Source organism: Phocoena sinus, chromosome 18, assembly GCF_008692025.1.
Source record: "Phocoena sinus isolate mPhoSin1 chromosome 18, mPhoSin1.pri, whole genome shotgun sequence".
NCBI classification, from domain to species: Eukaryota; Metazoa; Chordata; class Mammalia; order Artiodactyla; family Phocoenidae; genus Phocoena; species Phocoena sinus.
In genome coordinates this window covers 5,419,866-5,445,740 of record NC_045780.1, presented here as the reverse complement: position 1 = coordinate 5,445,740, position 25,875 = coordinate 5,419,866, and the positions used below count along the sequence as shown (strand labels likewise).

Sequence of the window (25,875 nt, the reverse complement as noted above, 5' to 3'; positions counted from 1 at the left end):
CTCCTTGTGGCCTTATGAGTTCCTGTCCCATGGCTTAAATCATTGCCGTTGCCCCCTGCTTGGATGTCTTTTCTTTACTCTCTCATGAAAACCAACTCACCTCTAAAGACCTAGCTCAATTCCTGCTTCTATGAAGCCCTCTGAACTTTTCTCACGACACTGGCCTCTGCCTTCTTTGATCTTCTACGGGCCTTCAGTTTAATGCTTTCACTCTTCCACATAGGCAGGTTTTGTCCACCCACCTGGATTATGATATCTCTGAGGACCGGAGCCGTATTCATAGGTCTTTTGCATCCTACATAGTTCCTCCTGTTCACATTTCCTGTGTATACATACTTTTTCTTTCCTTTTTTACTTCAAGTAGGCTATATAGAGGTGGCCTAATTCAGTATCTTCTGAACAAGGCTTAGATTTTCTTATTCTAAGGGAAAGTTTTTTTTCTATTTCTTCAATGCATGAAGGCACATTCACCAGCTCCTTGCTTCCCCACCTCTCCTATAATATCCACCATCCCGTATACCTGCTAGGATTGGTGGGTGATCCCCAATACCATATACCTGGTAGGCTTGGTAGATGAGCACTCCAAGTAGATACTAGAGACTGCTGAGACCGCTCAAATGCGTCTGTACTCAGTGGATTTGAGCCGCCATCACTGTCAATCGCTATGTAAGTCAAGGGTTGGTCATAGGTCCTGCCTTGGACCGATGTCAGAGAGCTATCCTTTCAGGAAGCTGGGGGGTCCATGGGCTCCGCCACCTACCAAGGTTCTTCCATATTTCCAGGAAGTCAGACTAGTCTGGAATGTATGTAACAGTAGGGGCCGGAACCTTCTTGTCTCTCTTAGCAGCTCCAGCCTAGATCAGTGCTTCTCAACCTTTAATGTGCATGTGAATTCCACGGAGATCATCTTAAAATACAGACTCTGAGTAGTCAGTAGGTTTGGGGTGGGGCCTGAGATTTTGTATTTCTGGCAAGCTCCTAGATAATACCAAGGCTGATGCTGCCTGTTTGTGGACCACACTTTGAGTAGCAAGAGCATCTGGGAACCTCCCTGTCCACTGAACTTGAGAGAGCGAGTGTCTTCAGGAAGACTTACTCCCATGCACACCATTATTCATTTCAACAACTCCTCAAAGAATCTGGCTAAGTCTGTCTTTCATTCTTTTTCCAACAGCATATCTAAGTTTTGCAACCATAAACACCAGCCAGGACAATATATCTTCCATGCAGAAAATGATGACGCCCAGTTCACAAAAATGTTCACGCTGAATATAAGAAGTAAGTGAAACTGTCAAGAAATTTTATTTTACGCTTGTAACTCCTTAGTACCGGATCAGAAAGAGATAAGCCATGGCTTAGGGAAGGAATGCTGCAAAAGTGTTTTGACATGCCGAAGTGCTTTGAAATTGTACTTTCATATCTACTGGCTTGTTGATACGCAGATCTCTTTGTGGACTCATCCTTTGAAGCTAAGATGCTGATTCCATATCCTCTCTGAAGGTGCTTTACTGTGTGACTTTATTGATTTTAGTACTTTGAAAGGTCCTGTTAAGGAAAGACCAAAAGCCATACTACCTGCCATTTCGTTTTTTCTAATAATCTTGGTTTCTCTGGTCCATAGAAAGATGAGAGTCCATTTTGCAGGTGCTTCTCCTGAAGCTAGACTCATTTTAGGGTGCTCAGTAGATGGAGGTCTACACCTGAGCTCTCTCCAGGAGGGGTCTAGCAGTGGAAAAGGGGGTGCTCCCCAGAGAAGTTCAGGGCTGCCTGCACAAAAGGTGACACAAGGGGAAAGAGGACCCCCTCTTTGAGTCACCCTGCATGAGACACGCTCCCAGGAGCACAAGCTGCGTAGAGTACGTGAGCAGCCTATATGAAGCTGACTTTGAAACCCTTTCTGGAAAGAACTGTACTTCATGAGCTTGATTTCCCTGTTGTTTTCTACAGGGAAACCTCAAGTGCTCGCCGAGGCATCGGCAAGTCAGGCTTCTTGCTCCTCTGACGGGTACCCGTTACCGTCTTGGACCTGGAAGAAGTGTTCAGACAAGTCTCCCAAGTAATGAAGACACTGGCCCCTCTTGTGTTAGAAGAACATAAAACTCTCTCTGACGTGTTGACTGTGTCTTATGAATTCAGTTTAAGAAGAAACGATGAAGCATTTAAAATGCTTACCTTCTGAGTCGACCATCATTCTAAATGGCCATAGATTGTTTCGGATAACCTTTAATAGATGTCTCTTGAAAAATAAAAAAGATTAAAAAATAAATAAATAGATGTCTCTTGTAGACCCCACCAGAGAAACCCTCACTTCCAATCCGACGACAGCCCCGCCCGTCTAAATTCTGTCTGCTGTTTCCTTTCAGCTGCACAGAAGAGATCACAGAAGGAATTTGGAATAAAAAGGCCAACAGAAAAGTATTTGGACAGTGGATATCAAGCAGCACCCTGAACATGAGCGAGGCCGTCAAAGGGTTCCTGGTGAAGTGCTGTGCATACAATTCCCTCGGCACCTCTTGTGAAACAATCCTTCTAAACTCACCAGGTAGACAACAGTTGCTGTTGTAAACACAGCACCTTCAGGAATTCCCTACTAGAAGTTAGTCCCTGTAGTTCGCTTTTATCTGGGGAGTTTTACAAGAGTGTATAGGTTCAGTGTGTGAGACGAGAAGGCTTTTTGAGTCAGGCAAGAATCCCCCCTGAACATACCTGTTTTGCAGTTCAAGGGCAGAGTGACTTCCACTGACATCATTGTGACTCACGAATTCAAGTGATGTGGGTAGAGCAATAAGCTCCCAGCATAATGGACATCTACCAAGAAATCCAGCTCTAGGGAAACAGATTTAGTAGTTTGGAGTCTCTACCACTTTCCATTTTGGTTAATCTCCTTATTTGCCTTTAGCTTCCCGTTTTATCATTTTGGGTTTGATATTTAGATCCCTCCTAAATTAAGCAATTCTGAAACCTGACCACCTACACTAAGGGTTCAAAATCACCAGCGTCCCCAAACTAACTTCCCCACATTCGTATGACAGCTTCATAGTGGGAACACAAATTTCTTTTTTTTTTTTTAATTGAGGTAGAGTTGATTTACAATGTTGTGTTAGTTTCTGACGTACAGCTAAGTGATGCAGTTTTATATAAACATATATACATTCTTTTTCGGATTCTTTTCCATTAAAGTTTATTACAAAATATTGAATATAGTTCCCTGGGCTATACAGTAGGACTGTGTTGTTTATCTAGTTTATATATAGTAGACGGACATCTTTTTTATCTGACTTTCACATCCTGTGGGTTTAAATAGATGTAATTCTTAAAACCCCTAGTAAATGATGTTTTAAAATGGGTTCAGAATCATTTAAAATTTTCTGGGAAGGAATCGTTCTTTGTATGAACATGGCCTGATTTTCTGTGGGGATAGCGTATTAGTAGAGGGCTTGTAGGCTCCTCAGACAGGATGTGAGACACTGTAGCGAGCATTCTGCTACAGTATCCACCAGGAATTCTCATCCACTGCTCCTTGATGCTCTTCCCTTGCAGGCCCCTTCCCTTTCATCCAGGACAACATCTCATTCTATGCAACAGTTGGCCTCTGTCTTCCCTTTATTGCCGTTTTAACCATGCTAATTTGTCACAAGTACAAAAAGGTAAAAGCAAAGGTAAAACGTCATCATTGTGTCCCATTTCTGAAGAACTCTCTATGGCTAATCGACTCATTATTTCACCTCTGAAGCAATTTCGGTACGAAAGCCAGCTACAGATGGTGCAGGTGACCGGCTCTCTGGATAATGAGTACTTCTACATTGATTTCAGAGAATACGAATATGATCTCAAATGGGAGTTTCCAAGAGAAAATTTAGAATTTGGTAAGAATCAGGTGTTCCAAATGCTTCTGTCGCGTTTCCTTCTTGTTGGAAAATCTTCGACATGCACTCACTCACCATGTGTCTTGCAGGGAAGGTCCTGGGATCGGGTGCTTTTGGGAAAGTGATGAATGCAACCGCCTATGGAATCAGTAAGACAGGGGTCTCAATCCAGGTCGCAGTCAAAATGCTGAAAGGTATGGTTACGTCGATCAATAGCCACAGAGACGCACAAAGAGGGGAAGTGACGCCTCCCACCTCCTCTTTTCCATCGTTGCTATGGTTACTGCTTGCCATCCTTCAAAGCTAAAAAGGGAGCGCGTTGGGGTGGGTGTCAACTAAGTCATGAATATAAAATACAAGTCATGAACACAAAACGCCACCTCTTCGTCCTCTTCTCTCTTTGTTTAGGTTTCTTCAGCCTCAATATTTGCGGATACCATTGCTACAGGCAGCTGTGTGTCTTACATTTCGACACAGACTCTGGGTAGAAGAGGGAATTGGCGCCTTCTGTATCACTTCCCACTCTTTTCTCATCCGCTGCCACCTGGCTCTCCCTAACCTCCTCCCCTTAGTATCACTCACTTAGCAAGAGCGCCCCCGGCTGGCTTTGGCTAAGCGATCAGTGACCATCACCTCCACCATCACCGCGAACCAAGCCTAATGGGCATTACTTGAATTTTTGGCAGAAATTGGCACGATTGACCGTTCCCTCCATCTTCATTGTGTTTTCTTCCTTTGGTTTCCACGTCACCATACTCTTCTGGTTTCCTCCTACCCCTCTGACTGCTTCACAGTCCTTTGCTGGCCCCTCATCTTCTCACCCAGCTTCTCACCCAACGGAGTTCCTGAAGACTTGCTCCTGGGCCCCCTTCCCTTTTCACTCCGCGTGCTCATGGGCTGTCTCAGCTTACCCGTGACCTCCTCCCATGTACCAATGGTTCTCACGATTGCACCTCCCTTCTGAGCTTCAGGTTATGTCCAAGTGCTTGGACGTCTCCAGAGTCCCTAGAATTCAGCTTATCCAAAGTGGACTCCTCCAACCCTGGCTCTCTGTCAGCCCTCCCTCTCTCACTGATTGGTTGCGAGTACCAAGGACCGGCCACGTGCCACCCGGGCAGGCCAACCAGAAACCTAGGACTGACTCATCCTTGGAGCCATCCTCATTCTAATTCCCTGTAGGCTATTCCTGTCAGGCTTCGTGCCTAGTGCCTCTTGAGTTATCCTCTTTTCTCTTAACCTCTGTTACTACCACCCAGACCAAGTCTATCCCTTCCGAATGGAGGCACTAGCCTTCCAAGCAACTACTCTATATGGACTCTTACCTCCTTTAGGATTCTGAAGCCCAAGTGATGGTTATGAAATGCAAAGCAGAGCATATAATTTTCCTGCTTAACCTTTCCAGTTGCTTTTAATTTCTCTTGAACGGTCCACACAGCCCAGCACGACATGGCTGCAGCTCGCCTCTCCCCTCTCACCCCAGCGCTACAGCACAGTTCCTCTGGAGCACCGTGCCCCCTCCCACCTCAGGGCCTTTGCACAGGTCGTCCTTCCGCTTCCGCTTCCCCTTTCACGTCTTTATCTCCTGCTCCTCCTGTAGATCTCAACTTAAATACCACGCTCAGGGAAGCCTTCTCTCACGCCACAGATGAGCTCAAGCTCCTTGCTAGATCCTATATCCCAGCTCTCTGTGGGCTTTTTTCCCCCCCCATAAAGTTGATCACAACTACAATTACATATTTGTTTAATCGTTTAACTAATGTCTTAGCTGCCTCCGTAGTCTGTAAGCCTCATGAGGGTGGGTCTGTATGTTTTGCTATGCTGTCCTCTTTCTTGATCTTGGCCCATCCTGTTTTCAGGATGGCGTGTTCTTCTTCATCCTTCCCGCTGTGAATTCACCTGGTTAACTCCTAGTTTCCCTCAGGTCTCAGCATAGACATTTGGTGTCCCCTTCCCCACCCTCCCTTAGGCTGGGTTAGGTGTCCCTCTTCTGTGGGACAGCACCCCTACTTTCATTTGCCATGTGGCATTTATTTTTTATTTTTCTTTATTGAAGGATAGTTGATTTACAATGTCGTATTAGTTTCTGCTGTACAGCAAAGTGATTCAATTATACATATGTATACATTCTTTTTTATATTTTTTTCCATTACGATTTATCACAGGATATTGATTATAGTTCCCTGTGCTATAGAGTAGGACCTTGTTGTGTTTCCATTCTATATATAATAGTTTGCATCTGCTAATCCCAAACTCCCAATCCATCCCTCCCCCCGCCTCCCTCTTGGCAGCTATAAATCTGTTCTTTATGTCTGTGAGTCTGTTTCTGTTTCAAAGATAGGTTTATTTGTGCCATGTGGCATTTATGACACTATATTGTAATTGTTCATTTACCTGTCCCCCCTTTCAAGGAGGCTCTAAGCTCCAGGAAGACAGGGGCTGTGTCTTTCTATCATTTATTCCCCCAAGGCCTGGCACATTGCCTCATACACAGTAGGCCTTCAATAAATACTTGTTGAATGAATGAAAGCCAGGTAGTGGTATATGAAAGTGCTTTGAAAGAGTTAAGCACACTGTAAAAATATATTCTTTTGGTCACGAGGAACAAGACGTGGACGACTGAAAGCCACGACTCCCTATAAAACACGAGGCAGTGGAAAACCTGAGGTACAGTGGGTCCCAGTGCACACAGTGAAGGATGTCACTCCCAGGCCAAGTAGTTGGAAATTAGGATGCCCCTGAGAGCTCACACAAGTCAAAACAGATGACATCAAAGCTCTGGGAAAGCCACATAAAGGCTACATGTCTTCCAGGACAAAATAATGACACCTGGAAATAGCTAATCAAATCTCCATTGAATGTAAAGAAAAGTTACTCTATCTGTACGAAAGAATATGTTAACAGACGGGGCTGGGGTGGGGGTGGGGGCGTGCCTGGAGAGGGAGGCCCAGAGACCTTGCCCTTGCCTCTAGGGCTCCAGCACCCTCCCGGGCAGGGGTGTCCTGACCACCTGGGCACATTGGCCTCAATGACAGGAGACCTTTCAGTTCACCGGTAGGTGCCTCCATGCTACACCTCTAAGCAACATGATGAATACAACTTGCCAAGCTCTCCGGACTTACGCCGGGGAGAGTAAGTGGATACGTTCTAGCCTACCCAGCAGTTCTGTTCCTCGTGGGCAATTAGGGACTCTCTTGAGAACTTGGTCAGTGGGAATTGGTCTTCTTTGAGCTTCTCACCATTGGATCCAGTGACAAATTTAAGATTCTAGACCTGAGGGTCACAGGCTGGAACCAACCACCCTCGCTGACATTCCCATCTTGTCACTCTATGACTTCAACAAATAAAGGTGTCAAAAAAAAAAAAAAAAGTATGTTTCTCCCTTCAGCATATTTATTAACTTCAACTGTGGAGGAAAATCATGTATTATTATTATTTTGTTTTATTTTATTTTTTAAGGGTCAATTATAAAGATTTTTATTTTGTAGGTAGAGGAAAGTCCAGTAGAAAGGCACATTATTTGGTTCAACTTTCATGCTACAATCTTTGAAATTCTGCCTTAAAACATAGGGTATTATTATTCAAAATGTATGTATTATTGTACGTATTTTAAAACTTGTATGCAAATCTACTCTGAACTGAGGAAAATTTTAATATATCGAATAACCTAAAATACCTAATTTACTTCATTTTACATTTGTAACGCCCTGCCATTGACAGAAAAAGCAGACAGCTCGGAAAGAGAGGCTCTCATGTCTGAACTCAAAATGATGACCCACCTGGGCAGCCACGAGAATGTTGTGAATCTGCTGGGGGCATGCACCCTGTCAGGTAACCAGTTCCCACTAAGAACACCTAATCGAAAACGTTTTAGCCTGAAGACAAAAAGGGCGTTTGTTCCCGTGTTTCTCTCAGTCACAGGGTGGGCCCCCAAACCCAAGTGGGATTGGACACACCTCACTCTAGAGTCAGATGGGTCAGTGTAGACAATGCCTGTCTTCTTCGGGATGAGACACAGATTCTAACCTACTTAAAGGGACTTCCCTGGTGCTTCAGCGGTTAGGATTCTGGGCTTTCACTGCCTTGGCCCAGGTTCAGTCCCTGGTCGGGGAGCTAAGATCCTGCAAGCTGCGTGGCACAGCCAAAAAAAAAACCCCGCAATAATAATAACAACGCTGCAGGTACATTTTGTGGTGTCTCACTGCCTGCTCAGACGGTGCTTGTCCCTGGCTGTGGAGCTGGCCCAGATGCAGTGCTGAGCTGTACAGCTTGGCCATGGCCCTAACTGAGCTGCTTCAAGTAAGGCGTAGCCAAGGAGGGGTTTCAAACTCTATTCTCCCAGAATCCAACAGAGCATGTGCTCTGATTCTCTCGCTTCTGCCTAGAAGTACCCGAACCCTGTGCCCAAGGGTCATTCCTTCTGGGACAGCCAGCCAGGCACTGGGACAGAGAAATAAAGAGAAAATGGATTTACGAGGTGGCTAGGGATGTATTTCTCCCTCCTCGGGTAAACCGCAAATCAGCTTATATTTACCAAGTGCTCACAACGCAGTCAACCTATTATTCCCAGTTGCAAACTGGAGAATTTAGGTGGCCAGTGGTTCTTGGTGAGGCCACACGGGCCAAAGTGGAAGGCAACAGCTTTCCAAGGAGTTTGAGCAAAAGTCTGAAATTGAATTTAAAGTCCAAGCAGAGATAGGCTCAGAGAGCGCTGTACTCTCCCCAAGTCAGGGGACAAGGGAGTTCTCATAGAGTATGGTTTCTGCCACACAGATGTCTGAAAAAAATTATTTGGTGTCTGTATACCTAGGATTAAAACTGTCACTATTTCAGGACCAATTTACTTGATTTTTGAATATTGTTGCTATGGCGACCTTCTCAACTATCTAAGAAGTAAAAGAGAAAAATTTCATAGGACGTGGACGGAGATTTTCAAGGAACATAATTTCAGTTTTTATCCCACTTTCCAATCACCCCCTAATTCCAGGTAAGAGACTGGGTCACAGTTTTATAATAATACATTACAGAACAGACAAAGTATGGTGGTTAAACACACCCCACTGGCCAGTTTCTAAAGGCCATCCTCCAGCATTTTGTGTGGTCTGTGGGTTCTAAGACCTAGAAAGGTCTCTCATCTTTCGTTATAGTTTCCCTGTTGATTTGAACAATGAGGCTTTCCCTTTCCTACAGTACAGGTACTGTAGCTGAACAATTCTGTCCACCGGCGCCTAATCACATCCTAGACATATATTCAGTTTTAGGAAAGGTGCATTGTTCAATATGTCAGGCCTCCTGGCTGACACATGGGTGTTGGTAGAAAGAATGAACCCCTTTCCCAAAGCCCTTGATATATTCCTAGAAAGTAGTGCAGGTCCTGGGAGTATTGCACAAAAGAGCTCTAAACTCATAAATCGGATTTTTAAAAATTAGGATGGATTGATTGACATAATGATGGGGACAAAATAAAGTAGTGGTGACATTTGTCTCTATGCTCTGCCTTGTATATTCTGCCATCTGTGGGATCCTGAGTGATTCTCAGTCCCAAGAGGGCTGTAGGTTTGGCGGGATGCTCGCCCTTATCCTTGGAAATTTCCTGCTAATTACCTGAACATCATAGCTCGATGACATCCTTCTCTGAATGAATTCACAGGCGCTCTGATAGGATGATCCCTCAAGCCACAGTGCATCCCTACTTCCCTCCTACATGAAACCTCTCCCTTTTTCTAAATGCGGGTTTGTCAGAGACTGTTAGCTTTACTGGGGGACTTTCGGAGGATCCGTTTGAGATTCCTTGTTTTCTTAGCATGTAAGTTTCAGCTCACACCTCTGGCCTTCTAATGGCTGAGACAGAGACCAGCATCTTAACCCCAGGGACCCCATGGAAACCCCATGCATGTCTTTGTGCAGCTCCCCTTAATCATTTCACACCAAACTTCCCTTTTACACTCGTTTCTCGGTTCATATTCCCAAACTGAGAGGATTCTATAATGTCATCCGAATTCTAGATCAGAGAATCCGTGTGTGGCCAGGACTCCATGGTTAGTGACACCATGCTGGTCACTCCGTGCCTTTGATTCCTTCCAGTCACTGGGTATTAGACACACTGAAGCAATTACTTTTGGAATATTTGTGGTCTGAAAGCATTAAGCTATTTTCTAAAGATGTGGACATTGTAATTGGGGTAAACTATTATGCTGGAATAAACTGAATCATTGTCTGTATATAATGTATACAAAATTCCTCAGTGAAGAGTTCTATATTATACACAGTAAAAGAGACTTTCCTTATTACTGTTTATTAATTTCACAGGAAAAGGGAATGAGCTTTACAAAGGCCAACTTGGAAAAAAAAAAAGGATGATGAAACACTAAAAGGTCTCCATAGAAGATCTATAATACATGGACTTTTATAGGGAAAGTCACACTCTTTATTAGCTTCGTGATTTCAGCAAATCATATTTATCTCACCCAGCCTAGTTTTTCTTTTATAAAATGTGACTTTGACACCCAGCTTGTAGGGTTGTGGGAAGGATTGAGTGAGGTCCTCTTTGAACCATAAGATTCCATACAGATAACAGGGATCACTCTTATCCTTGTTCGACAGACAGGCTCAGTTACGCAGATGTGTTTAATGTCCACACACACTAAAAGGACTAGTTGATGCCATGCTTTTAATTTAAAAGCCCATTTATAATTGGAATTCATTTATTTGATGAATTGTATTTTTTCTAATAAAATGTCTACTCAGAAGAAGAACATAAATAATGAAATAACTTTTTTTTAATAGTATGCCTGGTTCAAGAGAAGTCCAGATACACCCGGACTCAGATCCTGTCTCAGGGTTCAATGGGAATTCATTTCAATCCGAAGGTAATGTTTTATTCTGAATAGTAGCACTTCCAAATAGAAATGGATACAAGAGTTCTGTGTTAGCTATTTTTAAAAAGTGTGTAAATGAAAAAGCATGTTTATCTTTGCTGATGTCATCTGTAGGCTTTATTAATGCATATTTGCTTTATAGCATTTTTAAAAAATAAATTTATTTATGGCTGCATTGGGTCTTCGTTGCTACGACTGGGCTTTCTCTAGTTGTGGAGAGCGAGGGCTACTCTTCGTTGCAGTGCGCGGGCTTCTCACTGTGGTGGCTTCTCTTGTTGCGGAGCACGGGCTCTAGGCGCGTGGGCTTCACTTGTTGTGGCTCGTGGGCTCTAGAGCACAGGCTCAGCAGTTGTGGCGCACGGGCTTAGTTGCTCCGCGGCATGTGGGATCTTCCCAGACCAGGGATCGAACGGTGTCCCCTGCATTGGCAGGTGGATTCTTAACCACTGCACCACCAGGGAAGTTCCAACGCATATTTACTTTAAAGGTAGTGAAAAGCCACCAGTTTAATAGTGTGAATTTTATGTCAATGTTTCTACTAATAAACACTGAGAGCTATTTTATTTGATCAGGTTATTCTTTTTAAAAGTTGTAAATTGGGACTTTCCTGGCAGTTCAGTGGTTAAGACTCTGTGCTTCCACTGCAGGGGGCATGGGTTCGATTCCTGATTGGGGAACTAAGATCCCACAAGCCACACAGTGCGGAAAAAAAAAAAATGGATTAACTAGAAGAACATTAAGGGCTTCCCTGGCGGCACAGTGGTTAAGAATCCACCTGCCAGTGCAGGGGACACCGTTCGATCCCTGGTCTGGGAAGATCCCACATGCCGCGGAGCAACTAACCCCGTGCACCACAACTACCGATCCTGCGCTCTAGAGCCCGCGAGCCACAACTACTGAGCCTGCGTGCCACAACTGCTGAAGCCCACGCGCCTAGAGCCCGTGCTCCGCAACAGGAGAAGCCACCGCAATGAGAAGCCCGCGCACCGCAACGAAGAGTAGCCCCCGCTCGCCGCAACTAGAGAAAGCCCGCGCGCAGCAATGAAGACCCAATGCAGCCATAAATAAATAAATAAATTTATTATTAAAAAAAAAAAACTTTAGTGGTGTCACACACACAATGAGGAGTTTCATCCCCCTTAAAAAAAAAATTAAGTGCACAAACAGTTCATAAAATGTAGTAGATAATTGGTAATTCTTTTCCCAGTGTGACAAAACTACCTAGTGCAAAAGAAACCCCTGACTCATCCCCAGAGAGCTGGAGAATTCACTCCTCTAACCAAAGAGAATCTTTAGGTGACCCTTCCCGGGCTGCACAGTTCTCTGCATAGATAGCTTAGCCCTAGTGCCACCAGGAAGATGACGTAATAGTTCCATTTGCACATGAGGTGCTCACAGAGATTTATAAGACAACTTCTTTTCTTTTTTTTAATTGAACTATAGCCGACGTACAATATTATATAAGTTACAGGTGTACTATATGGTGATTCACAATTTTAAAGGTTCTATTCCATTTATAGTCATTACAGAATATCAGCTCTATTCCCTGTGTTGTGCAATATTTCCTTGTAGCTTATTTTATACATAATAGTTTGTACCTCTAAATCCCCTCCCCCTATCTTGCCCCTCCCCCTTCCATAAGGCAACTTCTTTGCGTTTTGGCAAAAATGAGGACCAGTTGTATTTTACAGATGAAATTGAATACGAAAACCAAAAAAGGCTGGAGGAAGAAGAGGACTTGAATGTACTTACCTTTGAAGATCTTCTTTGCTTTGCATATCAAGTGGCCAAAGGAATGGAATTTCTGGAATTTAAGTCGGTAAGCTCCTTTTAAAAACGAAACTCACAGTACCAACAAGAAGATAATTTTGAAGAAGAGATGTGGGGTTTTCTTTTTTTCTTGTCTACTTTAACTTGCAGCTCCTAAGGTCTGTCTTTCCCTCCCGTTCACAGTTGGAATCACCTAGGATGTTACATGGGCTCTTGGCTAATTATAGTATAAAGGTCAGGGATCCCTTATTAAATGACGGTTATCACAGCCCTCCCAGACGGTCCAAAGTCCCTGAAGCTTCCAGATAGGAAGTCCTCAGGAATCCCTCCTCAAAACCAGGCGTAGCCCTGTCGGACAGTCACTTCAGGTTGTTTAGACTGTGTCCTACATTTGACCCAGGGGGTGAGCGGAGGCTCAGATCCTGGGTGCTCTTCAGGCCAAGCCAGCCGCCCAAGGCACCGGTGTCTCTTTCGAGAGTTTGCTGTGGGCTGGCAGCAGCCTTGTGGGTCTGCTAATCCCAGGTCCACTGGGGCTGTGATGTGAAGACCTCAGGGCCCCCTCACACCGTGGACTCTACCCCAGTTTTGCATTCTTTCTATAATATTTTTTCAGTTCTGCTCTTCTCTGACATTTCAGACGTCTGCTGCCTGTGAACCGATTTCAGCCATTCGTCTGGCTACTTTCTGTCCTCGTTTTCTTCCCTTCTACTACTTCTCTTTATTTCCCCAACTTTTTCCTCTCCTTTTCCCTTTGGTCTCCTAGTCTCTTCCTCTCTCTCCTCCACTGCCCTCTCTTGGCCTCCTCTCTCCTCTTTCTCCCTGAATTTGGAAAGAACCATTTCAGCTGTATTTTATTTTCTTTAAAAATGTACAGTCTCCAATATAATGTATTACATCAATTATATCCCAGTTTTAAGAAAAAGATTAATGTGAAATAAATCAATAGCTTTGAAGGACAAGAAAAAAAACTCTATTCAGGAGAGCAACCAAACTATGAAACAGGTTAAGATAAACAAGAAACACGTAAGATATATTTCTTTCATGAAGAAACCTGTGAAACTTGATTAAAGGGCAAAAAGGAAGACCTGAATAAATGAGTTCTGTTTTGTTCATATGAGAGAGATTCACCGTTTAAAAGAAAAGTCAGTTCTCACCAGATTAATCTGTATATTTCTCACAACCCCAGTTAGAATCCCAAGGTTTTTTTCACTCATGGATATTAAAAGTACATGTTGCTGTCTTTTTTTTCTCTCTCCCTTTCTTCCTTCCTTCCTCCTCTCTTCTTTCTTCCTTTCTATCTTTTCTTTCTTCTTTCTTTCTTTCTTTCCTCCTTCCTTTCTCTTTCTTTCTTTCTCTCTTTCTCTCTCTCTCTTCCTTCCTTCCTTCCTCCCTCTCTTCTTTCTTCCTTTCTTTCTTTCTATCTTATCTTTCTTCCTTTCTTTTCTTTCTTTCTTCTTTCTTTCTCTTCTTTCTTTCTTCCCTTTCTTTCTTTCTTCCTTTCTTTCTTTCTTTCTTTCTTTCTTTCTTTTTTCTTTCTTTCTTTCTTTCTTTTCTTTCTTTCTTTCTTTCTTTCTTTCTTTCTTTCTTTCTTTCTTTCTTTCTTTCTTTCTTTCTTTCCCTCCCTCCCTCCCTCCCTCCCTCCCTCCCTTCCTCCCTCCCTTCCTTCCTTCGTTTCTTCCTTTTTGCTGACAGATCCTGCCTCAGGTTTATTTGTACAGGAGGACACCAGCCCCATGCAGACAGCAGCCCAGGGGTCACACCAGTCCTTCAGTTCCCACATTGGCAGATAAAGGCCTCTACTCTGGAGCCTTTGTGAGGGCCTAGGTATCTTTGGGAGTCTGAGCCGGAGCCGGAGCTGGAGCCACAGCTGCAGCTGCAGCCTTGGCCTTGGTTTGAGCCTTGGCCTGGGACTTTGGCCGGCAGAACCCGAGACCCTTGGCGATGCGGGAACGTTTCCTGAGCTTGGGGTGCGCAACGTAGGCAAGCTGACTGAGCTTGCAGCCGCTCCCTCTGGGACCTTGGGTTTGGCCTCCTTGGGCTTTCCGAGAGCCTTGATATCCTCAGCAGTGCACGCGTGGGCCTGGCGTTGTTGGCCTGCATCTTCTACAGGCCCTTCTTGTTGTGCCTCTTGGCAAAGGGCATGTTCCTCGGGAACTCGGGGTCCACCCCCTTAAGAGATAGTTGTGATCGGGGTTTCTTGACGCCGTTTCCGGGCCATTTTGGGGACTGGCTGTGCATGCTGTGGTTCTTGGACTTGGCCACGTCTGCACCGGGGCCACAGATCCCGAAGCACCTGGGACCGAAGAGTAAGAGCTGCCGTCTTTACTTTTCCTTTCCACAGTTGGGCGTCCTCGTCCTTGCTCAACAGTGAAAAGAATCACGGTCTCAGAATCCTTCCCCACCCCAGTCCCCGGGCACTTTCCTCTCCTCGTGTTCCCTGCCGGCTATTGGAGTAAGTCTCCTCTCTCACCTCTGTGTCTACAGTAGCACTGACACCAGTTTCTTTACAGACGTTGAAGGCATCTGCCTCGTCGGTCCAGCCCGGCTGCTGCCTGTTATTAAGTAAATTCTCAAACTACTCACGATTGGAGGTCAAGGGGCACTGCCTTTTCTCCCCCTGGGCTTGTGATAATAACAATGTTTTGAAGTATATCTGGTTTCTTGGAACTCCCTCCCATTTTCCCTTTAGGCCATCCCCGTTCTCTAATTGCATTAAGTGGGGGCTACTCTTCCTTGCGGTGCGAGGGCTTCTCATTGCGGTGGCTTCTCATTGTGGAGCACGGGCTCTAGGGCGCACGGGCTTCAGTAGTTGTGGCCCACGGGCTCAGTAGTTGTGGCTCACAGGCTTAGTTGTTCCGCGGCATGTGGGATCTTCCTGGACCAGGGCTCGAACCCATGTCCCCTGCATTGGCAGGCAGATTCTTAACCACTGAGCCACCAGGGAAATCCCTGTTTCTTTTAAAATCTTCCTCCGTGGAGTTAATTTTCTTGCCAAACCCCTGGAATTAAAGTCACGTCATCTCTCAATTCAGGAACTGTTTCTAATTCCACCTTAGTCAACCTTCCCAAACTTCTAGTATTTTCCCTCTTTTTTTTATATTATGCCATTTTATTGCCAAAGGTATTTTCCCATCAGAAAAGACATTGTCTCCACCCCACAGAAGAGTGCTCTGAAAACCCCTTTAGAGGCCCTGCTGCTGTGTCTCGCAAGATATGCACCTTGCTAGGGTTGACCTGCTTTCTCAGAACCCGGCCCCTTTGGCCTCTGGGAACGTTCCCTAAGCAGCACCAACGGCCAAAGAATTGTTCACGCACTTGTTACACATCGTGATGATTGCTCAGGGCCCAGTAAAGATAAGACACCTCGAGGAACTACGGTTCTGTCATCTGTAACTCCTACTGAACTTGAAATGAGAAGAAAGATTGTACTCTGTGATAATATACATCATGGTAAATAACACTCCCAGTTTGTTCCTTCTAGTGTGTTCACAGAGACCTGGCAGCCAGGAATGTCCTTGTGACCCACGGGAAAGTGGTGAAGATCGGTGATTTTGGACTGGCTCGGGACATTATGAGCGATTCCAACTACGTGATCAGAGGCAATGTGAGGCTGCTTCTTCTCATGTAGTTTCATCCTGTTATTTTGTGTTTTTGTCATCACTAATCTAAACACGTGCACTCCCTGTAGTGCATTTGTGATTTACGTTAACCTCAAAAAACTTCCTCCCTGCAGTTTGCTTTCCTGTGCTTCAAAGGTGTTTCTGCAGCTTCACGGAAATATTCCATCTGTAATAAAAGTTGAGCAAGATAGCGTCACACCTAGCAATTAGGGGGCTTTGAGTGCAATCCACACTTTAAAAAAAAAATCTCATTACTTAAAACTTATTTCGGTTCCTTAATCTCTAAAGTGACTATTGAGTTATGCTTTCATTATGGGAATAGGTAATTGTTACAAGACAGCATTTTAAAAATACAACATGTAAATTAAATATTAACTATACATTTTTAAAAGGCACAGTATTTCAATCAAATGTTAGTTAATGAATATCTGTCATCCTCTTACTGTTACACAGGGAGACCTAAAACATCACTGAATCTACTTGTTAAAAAAACCTAAGGATACATGTGTCACTTATAAGAGAACTACTAAAAATACTAGATGATAAGATCGTGTATAGTTGAAAGAATATGGTTTTTAAGAATTACAATGCCTGGATTTAAGCCCCTGTTCTTTTTGGCTGTTCATTTTTGTGATTTCTCTCTGCTTTATTGCCCCTACTTGTGAAGTGATAATAATAACAAATGCTGGTATTGTGCTTTCCATGTGCTAAGCGCTATTCTAAGGGCTTTACGTGTATTGACTCATTTGGTCCTCAAAGTACCCATTTGTGGTTGAGGAAACTGAGGCACAGAAAAGTCACCTGCTCGTGATTACACAGCACATGGGTTAGAACATGAATGGTCTGAGCCCCACGTCTATGCACGACCGTGATGATACAGCGTTTCCCATGAGGAGTATTCACTTACCGCAGAGCGTTTATGGGAATAAACCAAGCAAACTCCGTTGTCCAGTACATGTTGCAAATCAGATTAAACTGTGTTCCCGCTAGAATCAAACACACAGCTGATTTTGGATCTACACTTCCCTCATTGTAGCTGCAGTCTTAAATAGGATGAACTAATAATGGCTATGAAGTTTCTACCCTACTAGCTGGTGGTTTCTTAAGCAGGAAAGGGAATTCCATTTGGAGCCACAGTTAATCCCTTTAATTCATCAAATTAACCAGACTAGCCTGCTTGACTCTCCCAGCTCATCCTTTCGAATAGGATTTAAAACAGGGTATCTTTCTTGAGCTTTGATTTTACTTGGCAGATTAAATGTGCACCGTTAAGGGCTCTCAATCCCTGAAAAAGAAAATACTACAAGATGCTCAGCCCCAGGAACCTCTCCGTCCCCGTGTCTTGATTCTAACCTGAGGCTGTACTAATTCAAAACTCCCCTTTCATGCTACTGAGAATTACTAGAGCCACAGAAACCCGCCTGGTGTCATTTCTGGAAGCGATGACGTATGCTCCTCCCATCACATTCTTGTGGATGGCATTTCCACTAAAATTCTTCCAAGAAATGCCTTAACAAAATACTCCACTTACCTCTGGGGAAGTGCCTGGCTACGCAGCAGGAAGCTTGTCTACTGTGAAACTTACCAATGCCAAGTGCAAGCTTGAGTTTTAAAGAAATAAAGTTTGTTTGTTTAAGGCCACTATGTTACAATATTAATTTGAAAGTGAAAAAAAGCCCACTTGAGGAATACGATTTTCTCAAGGAAGCATTAAGTGTGGCCTTAGGGAGAGAATAAAAGTGATCACCTAGCTAACGAGAAAAGAAGGAATGCTTGTATGTGGAAAATTCACCATTAATCTCCGCTTGGATTTTACACAGGCCCGTCTGCCTGTGAAGTGGATGGCTCCTGAAAGCTTGTTTGAGGGAATCTACACAATTAAGAGCGATGTCTGGTCATACGGAATATTACTCTGGGAAATATTCTCGCTCGGTAAGACTTGCAGTTCCCTGAGCCCTGGGCTTCTGCACTGTGCCCCCTCTGCGCTCCTCCCCCACTCCTAAGTCAAAGGGTAGAAGAAATGCCATGACCCAGAGCCCGCCTAGTCTTACTTCTGTTGCAGCCTGAGCCCCTTTCTTTCTTTATTTATTTATTTATTTTTGCCCCTTTCTTTTTATGTGCTGGTGTCCGTTGGTCTGTCCTGCCTGCCAGAACGTGGCTTCTCCTGCCCAGCACCCCACAGTGCTGGCCCAGGGAGCCACAATCCATCGTGTTTGCCAATTGAATGAATACTAAACAACTGAAGGGTGAGTGGATGGTTATAGGCCCTCTTGTTTTTCTCAGGTGTCAATCCTTACCCCGGGATTCCAGCTGATGCTAACTTCTACAAACTCATCCAGAGTGGATTTAAAATGGATCAGCCATTTTATGCCACGGAAGAAATGTAAGTTTAAGTCAGACCGTAAAGCGGCTGAAGTCGGAAATTTACAGCCTGTCTAGCTCCAAACCCATGAGAAAAAAAAGTAAAACTCTTTAGTATGAAGTTCCCATGATTCATCTTAAGAAAAGGAAAGCAAAGCAAAGCAAAGAAAGGAAAAGAAAAGGAAAGGAAAGAAAACTCTTCCTTTTGGTTTCGGGGATTTCTGAACATAACTGAATGTTTTCTGGGTTTCAGTTCCTTTACTTGAGGGACCCTTCTCCTGAATTGCGGCCCACACTGTATTTGTCAAAATGCATCATCTAACTTGTCCTTTCTCATATGAGTTCAAAATCTAAGCTAGTCCTTGCCTCAGGACGAACATGCCATAAACAACTACCTCCACAGCCATAAATGGTGCTTCGTTAAGTGGAAAGTGACCCACTTTGCTTCATTCAGATTTCCTATCTTGCTTCTTCTCCTGTTGTCTTCACAGATACTTTATAATGCAATCCTGCTGGGCTTTTGACTCAAGGAAACGGCCATCCTTTCCTAACCTGACTTCATTTTTAGGATGTCAGCTGGCAGATGTGGAAGAAGCGGTAGGTAGCAGCACAGCATCTCATAAAGTATAAAGAACTCTGTAACTCAGAACACTCATTGCTGATTTCCTAAGTGCCAAAGGTACCAAGTTGCCTTCCTCATCACAACTGGTCTAGGTTGCTCTTTAAAAATTGTATGGGGTCAAACTCATAATCCTAAACTCAAAACAAAGGGCCACCCATCCTTCAATATAATTAGATTAAGAAAAGCATTTGGAAAAGTAAAGCTGCTCTTGTCCTGAAAAAAAAAAAAAAAAAATTGTATGGGGTTAGATATACTTACGGATAAGTGTTTTTAGGGGGAAAGTAAAAAAGAAAAACTTTTCCTGAAGATTTTAGCCAATTGATTAAGAAATTAAATGCTTTTAAGTGACCAGTGCAGAGGACCAAACAAATAAATAAAACGTAATCCCTGACCTCCAGAAGCCACTGACTTTACCTAATTCAGCCTGAAGGTTTTGTGTGGAATAATCATACAACTCAATCATGTAATAGAGTGGAAAGAACATTGACCTGGAGTCCTGAGAGCTTAATACCAGCACTGGGCCTTAGTTTTCTTACCTGTAGAATGGGTTGCTAAGCTAGATGACCTTTGAGCTTTGGGAACTAGGAATTACTTTGCTGAGTCTCACCCTTAACAGTACCACCTGATGTAGTTAGAGGAGCCATCCCCTAGACCAAATGAACAAAGGAACCTGGAACTCCCAATACCTCGGTTCAAATCTTGGCTCCGTTGTTTGCTTCTGATATGAGTTAATTAAGTCACTTAATCTTTGGGGGAGGGGTGGTCTCAGTTTCCTTATCTGAAATATGGGATTAACAAATCTTTGTGGATTTGTAAGGAGTAAATAAGGTGATGTATGTGAAAAGACTTAGCACATGGGGAACACTTAGCAGGTGATAAATGTTAGTTAAATATGAATCTGAGTCTTTAAATGGATTGTCCATCCTCTTTTTCTACATTATGGGGAGTCCATTTTCAATTCTGTAGTCTTTCCAGAGACCTGTGAGGATGGTATGTGTCTTCCCCTCCTGCTATGATTTTGTTTTTAATCACATATGGAAATTCAGTATTGTCAGGGAATTAGGACAGAAGGGAGAGATGGAAAGCCCCCAGGGGACTCACAGGCTACAGAGCAGATGCCTTGTAAACAGTTAAGGACACTGTAAAATAAACCGAAAGCAGAGTTTTATAGGAAAACAAGTAATGAGTAATTTTTACTTGTTGGGCAGTTGGTGTGGCTCCACGGCGGTGTTATTTGAGCTGAGCTGTGAAGACTTAGATTTTGGCTGCTCTCTGGGGGATGGGGGTTAGCAGGGTGCTCCAGGCTGGGTGAGTAATATAAATAAAGGTTCGGAGCTGAGAAAGTAGAATGGAAAATAATGGGTTGTAACTAAAGTATAGGGTGAGTGAGGGCATGTGGAGGAAAACAAGACTGCAGAGCTGGTGTGACCAGCATGGAGGGTCCACGGCTGCTGAGGTGCCCTTGGCTTTGTTCGGGATGATGGCCAGAGTTCCCCTCTCACATCCCCACACCCACAGGACGTCCCAACCCGCTTCCCTCTGTTCGAGGGACCTCAGAGGTATCAGGGATGGCTGAATTGCAAGATCCCCGTGGATAAGGATTCAGCTGAGGGCATCTGTGCTCCAGAACCATCCTCCACGTTTTCCCCAGTCTCCTCCACTCCCTGCCCCTCGCGATGGAAGGTTCCTTTCCCTCCCAGTATCAAAGGCGCTGAGAGCAAGCTGAAACACCTTTAGCTAAGTTAGAGGATGGGACCCCTTGGGTGAGATGAGCACCCCAGGAGGAGCCCCTTACTCCTGCAGGTGCTGTGGGCTCAGTCCAGAAGCCTGGGAAGCAGACACTGGGTTTCGGTCCCCACTTGCCGCTTGGCTGGTCACCTTTGAGGCAGGCACATCCTGCACAGCGATGCCAGGCAGCTCCGCCCACAGTGGGCAGGCCCCTGCCCCTCCGTCTCTTCTCTTCACATCTCCTAACATGTCATGTCCAGTCTCTTGGGTGGGAAAACAGGCCAGCATGCCTGGCCCAATCTTTCCTTGCACCCACGTGAATGGTTTTTGTAGAATCTCTGTCTCGGCTTCATCACAGACCAGGAAGGGAGATGGCTCTCGGAGAACAAGTGAGACGGGGAGGGAAACACATCTAGAAATTTCAGGTTAACACTTTAGATCTAACCCAACCCTGACGGTACGGAGTGAGAGCAGGGAGCTCACTGAATAACATGCTAAGGCATTATTCAGACACTGATGAACCAATGAGATTTTTAGAATGGACAGACGTGCTTCAATATCTGTCTTTGATAAAGACCCAGATCACTATGGATGGTGACGGATGTTAACTAGATTCTTGGGGTGATTCTTTTGCAATCTATACAAATGTGAATCACTGTGATGTACACTTGAAACTAATTTCAAGTGTAACAACATGTCGATTATACCTCGATCATTAAAAAAAGAGCCTGATCAAATAGTTTCCCCTCTCCAAATTCTCCCCTAACTTCCGATTTCAGGTTCCTTCTTCTGAATCCCCTAACACTCTGTCTATCCCTCTCCATGAAACTCAAGTCAGGCTGTGTGATAGTTTTGCTTTGTGGGTCTGTCTGCCTCATCACTAGATTTGATCCATGAGGGTTAGGATGATGTGCTCTCGTCTTTACATCACCTGATGTCACCCCATTGTCCGGAGACAGTAACTGGCTATTAAATAAATGAATGAATGTCAACGTGAGAGTAGGTTAGTGACCACATCTGTTTTGTTCGCCATGGTATACGCAGCTGTAACATCACGCTTAGTTCTCTCAACTGTAAAATGTGTTGCTAAGCTATGTGATCTTAGGGGGTACTAAGCAAATATTTCTGGATGGAGGGAAGGAAAGGATGCATAAAAGTACGTTCAGGAAAACAAAGGCAAAAGAGCGGAAGCAAGGACACCAGTTAGGGTAGTTCCCTGGCGGTCCAGGGGTCAGGAGTCGGCACTTTCACTACCAGGGCCTGGGTTTCATCGCTGGTTAGGGAACTGGGATCCTGTGTGCCTCGGACGGCAACAGCAACAGAAACAAAGAAGGACACCGGTTAGGAGGTGACTGCAGCCGGAGAGGTGAGCAGACGGGGTGAAGGGATGATGAAGTATGAGGGAGGGACAGGCATGCCTTCTGCTTCCAGAAAGGCCCCTGAACTCACGCCATCTCTCTTCTCCTATCAGCCCCTATAAATTATGGGAAATATATACATTTTAAAGATAGAACCGGGGCTTCCCTGGTGGTGCAGTGGTTAAGAATCCACCTGCCAATGCAGGGGACACGGGGTCAAGCCCTTGTCCCAGAAGATCCCACATGCCGCGGAGCAGCTAAGCCTGTGCGCTACAACTACTGAGTCTGCGCTCTAGAGCCTGCGAGCCACAACTACTGAGCCCACGAGCCACAACTACTGAGCCCACGAGCCACAACTACTGAAGCCTGCACGCCCTAGAGTCCATGCTCTGCAACAAGAGAAGCCGCCGCAATGAGAAGCCCACGCACTGCTGCAAAGAGTAGCCCCCGCTCTCTGCAATTAGAGAAAGCCTGTGTGCAGCAACAAAGACCCAACGCAGCCAAAAATAAATAAATTTATTAAAAAAAAAAAAAAAGATAGAACTGAGTCCATAATGGCCTCTGAAAGCAAGAAGGAGATCTTTGTGGACCAGAAATTATGGAAAATCCCCGAGAAAATGAAAGCAGTTAAGACTGAAGAGGGAAAACCCAAAACAGAGGCTTCTTTGAAAAAACAAGGCAAAGTGCTTTCCCAAAAGGGTGGGAGAGGTATAGATTCTGCAGGAGCTCTGTGGTGGGAGCAGCCACACTGTTAAATAAATACAAGAATAAAATGCGTGTTAAATATGTAAGTATAACCACTGGTGAAGGAGAAATATAATACATAATCTCAGATTCAGCAGAGAAGAAAAAAGGGACCCTAGAAATCATGATCAACCTAACAAGATGGAAAAGAGAGAAACAAAAAGAATTCATGACAATAGAAAAGACAAAATGGCAAGGATTATTAAGCTCATTTAAGAAAGAGAATTTTGGGCTTCCCTGGTGGCACAGTGGTTAAGAATCTGCCTGCCAATGCAGGGGACACGGGTTTGAGCCCTGGTCCGGGAGGATCCCACATGCCTCGGAGCAACTAAGCCCCTGTGCCACAACTACTGAGCCCGCAGGCCACAACTACTGAGCCCACGTGTCACAACTACTGAAGCCCACGTGCCTAGAGCCCATGCTCCGCAACAAGAGAAACCACTGCAATGAGAAGCCCGAGCACCGCAAGGAAGAGTAGCCCCCCCTCGCAGCAACTAGAGAAAGCCTGCACACAGCAACAAAGACCCAATGCAGCCAAAAATAAATAAATAAATAAAATTAAAAAAAAAAAAGAAAGAGAATTTCAAAAGTGGGTATGAACCATCTTCCACATCTTGGGCCCTGGAGCCCTGGTAAGGCTCCCGGACCCAGAAGATAGGAGTAGGAATAAGTAAACCTTTCTGCAGGGTAGACTGCTGATGTGACTCACAGTTCACAAGTGCGTCCTCTCTGGTCCAGCAATTCCACTTCCCTCATTTATTCCAAAGACAGACAAGGTCATGTGTGCCCTTTTCAGTTTATGTGATACAACCAATCCATCAAAAGTTTAACTGTGGTACATCAGTACTGTGGAACCCTAGACTGCCGTTAAAAAATGGGACGTGCCCATGTGTAGTAAATAGTGAAAAGATGTAACACATGTAACATATGAGCAACATATTTGTAGTTCAAAACAAGGTTCTACAACAGAACCTACAGTCCAAGCCTCCCGACACAAAACTGTGTGTGAACGGCAAGCTAGCTATAATGGTGGCTTCAGCTTTTTTAAAATATATATATCTTTCTATATTGCTTATTTTATCTATATGAATGTGTATTAACTCTATAATGAAACAAAAAAGTAGAGCTGTTTTCATTTTGGACAAAAATTTTTAAAGTCACTAAACTCCCAAGTGAAAACCCAAGAAATCAATTCTCTGTATTTACTGCATAAAGAACAGATCTTTTTTGTGGCCTTTCTCTGAGCTTTTTAAAATTTATTTTATTGAAGTATAGTTGATTTACAATGTTGGGTTAGTTTCTGCTGTACAGCAAAGTGATTCAGGTATACATATCTATACATTCTCTACCATTATGTTTGATCACAGGATATGGAATATAGTCCCCTGTGCTATACAGTAGGGCCTTGTTGTTTATGCATTCTCTATATAAATGGCCTTTCTCCTTTATGGTTTTTCTGCATGGTCTCAGGATTTCTAGATTGAGATTTTACATCTAAAAGAAGAAACAAAAAATAAAAAATAAAAAAAAATAAAAGAAGAAACAATAAGGAAATAAAATATTTGACTCTGACTTGATTTCTCCATTAATAAAAGGATGAAATTTGCTTTGTCAATCAATATGTAGAATATCTTCTAAGATCTATGCATAATAAAAGTAACGATTACCATGTAGGCATGTGACACGTAAGTCTTCATCAGATGGTAATAAGTGTCCTGTCTCTTTCCCACATGCAGATGTATCAGAACATGGATGGCCATGTTTCGGAACGTCCTTCTGTTTACCAAAACAGGCGACCTTACAGCAGAGCGGTGGACTCAGGGCTACCCTCTCCACGGGCTCACATTGACGATTCCTAGAGAAACCATTTAGTCTTTAAGGACATCATCCCCCCGCCTACCTTAAACAGGCTGTAGATTACCAAAACAAGATTAATTTCATCACTAAATGAAAATATATTCTCAACTGCTGCTTTGCTGGACTTTTCTCTAGAAGCTCTCTGTATTTACTCTCGTTTCCAAAGGGACTTTTGTAAAATCCAGTCATTCTTTGCACAGGGCAAGAAGAGCTGATAATTAACTTTATCGGAGCATCTACCTACATCCACAGGCCTTCCCAGTCTGGCTTGAGTGAAAATTGTGTACCTGAAGTATAGTATATTCTTGTAAATACATAAGACAAAAGCATTTTGCTAAGGAGAAGCTAATATGATTTTTTAAATCTATGTTTTAAAATAATATGTAACTTTTCCAGCTATTTAGTGATATATTTTATGAATGGAAATAAAATTTCTACTATAGAAATGTTCGTTATTGAATTGTTTACATGGTAGATTTAGGGTGAGACTTAACTGGAGTCATGAACCTACTGAAACCATGTCAGATGTTTTGTTTGTGCCTGTGTGTATTTCTCCTATGGTGATGGCTAATTCCTCTGTCATATTTTTGAAAGGCTCCATGACTCCTGCCCCCAGACTGTGTGAAGAACAGCCGATGTTCATGAGCTTTACAAAAAAAGGTGTCATACACTGTGTAGACTTCCAGAGCCTAGTTTCATTAAAAAACAAAACAAAACAAAAAAAACAACCAACATTATGCTAAGATTCACTCATGATATTACACGGAGCTGTGAATATACAATTACTACTATTTATTCATTTTCACATGATATTTGAAGTTTTAGGGGTTGGGTGGTGTAATGGGTTCACAGGCGTTCCTCACTGTATTATTATTTTTTAAAAATTAATTAATTAATTAATTTCTTGGCCGTGCCGTGAGGCATGTGGGATCTTAGTTCCCCGACCAGGGATCGAACCCGTGCCCCCTGTATCGGAAGCACGGAGTCTTAACCACTGGACCACCAGGGAAGTCCCCCTCATGGTATTACACTTAATATAATTTTTGTACGTACCAAATATGATATTTAAAAGGC

General features: G+C 43.8%; 1 protein-coding gene and 1 pseudogene across 1 annotated transcript in view; one reads left to right on the top strand and one right to left on the bottom strand.

Moving 5' to 3' along the window:
- FLT3 (fms related receptor tyrosine kinase 3) overlaps positions 1–25,209 on the top strand; it is a 54,269-nt gene extending 29,060 nt beyond the window's left edge. Inside the window, 15 exon segments of the mRNA XM_032611689.1 lie at positions 1,175–1,278; positions 1,948–2,056; positions 2,364–2,542; positions 3,541–3,647; positions 3,734–3,866; positions 3,956–4,060; positions 7,584–7,694; positions 8,697–8,850; positions 10,650–10,732; positions 12,433–12,560; positions 15,993–16,115; positions 17,952–18,063; positions 18,415–18,514; positions 18,984–19,089; positions 24,681–25,209. Coding sequence (XP_032467580.1) covers positions 1,175–1,278; positions 1,948–2,056; positions 2,364–2,542; positions 3,541–3,647; positions 3,734–3,866; positions 3,956–4,060; positions 7,584–7,694; positions 8,697–8,850; positions 10,650–10,732; positions 12,433–12,560; positions 15,993–16,115; positions 17,952–18,063; positions 18,415–18,514; positions 18,984–19,089; positions 24,681–24,803 — 1,777 coding nt within the window. The 3' untranslated portion in view covers positions 24,804–25,209.
- Positions 14,308–15,837, bottom strand: LOC116743288 (annotated as a pseudogene).
- Positions 25,210–25,875: the final 666 nt, after the last annotated feature.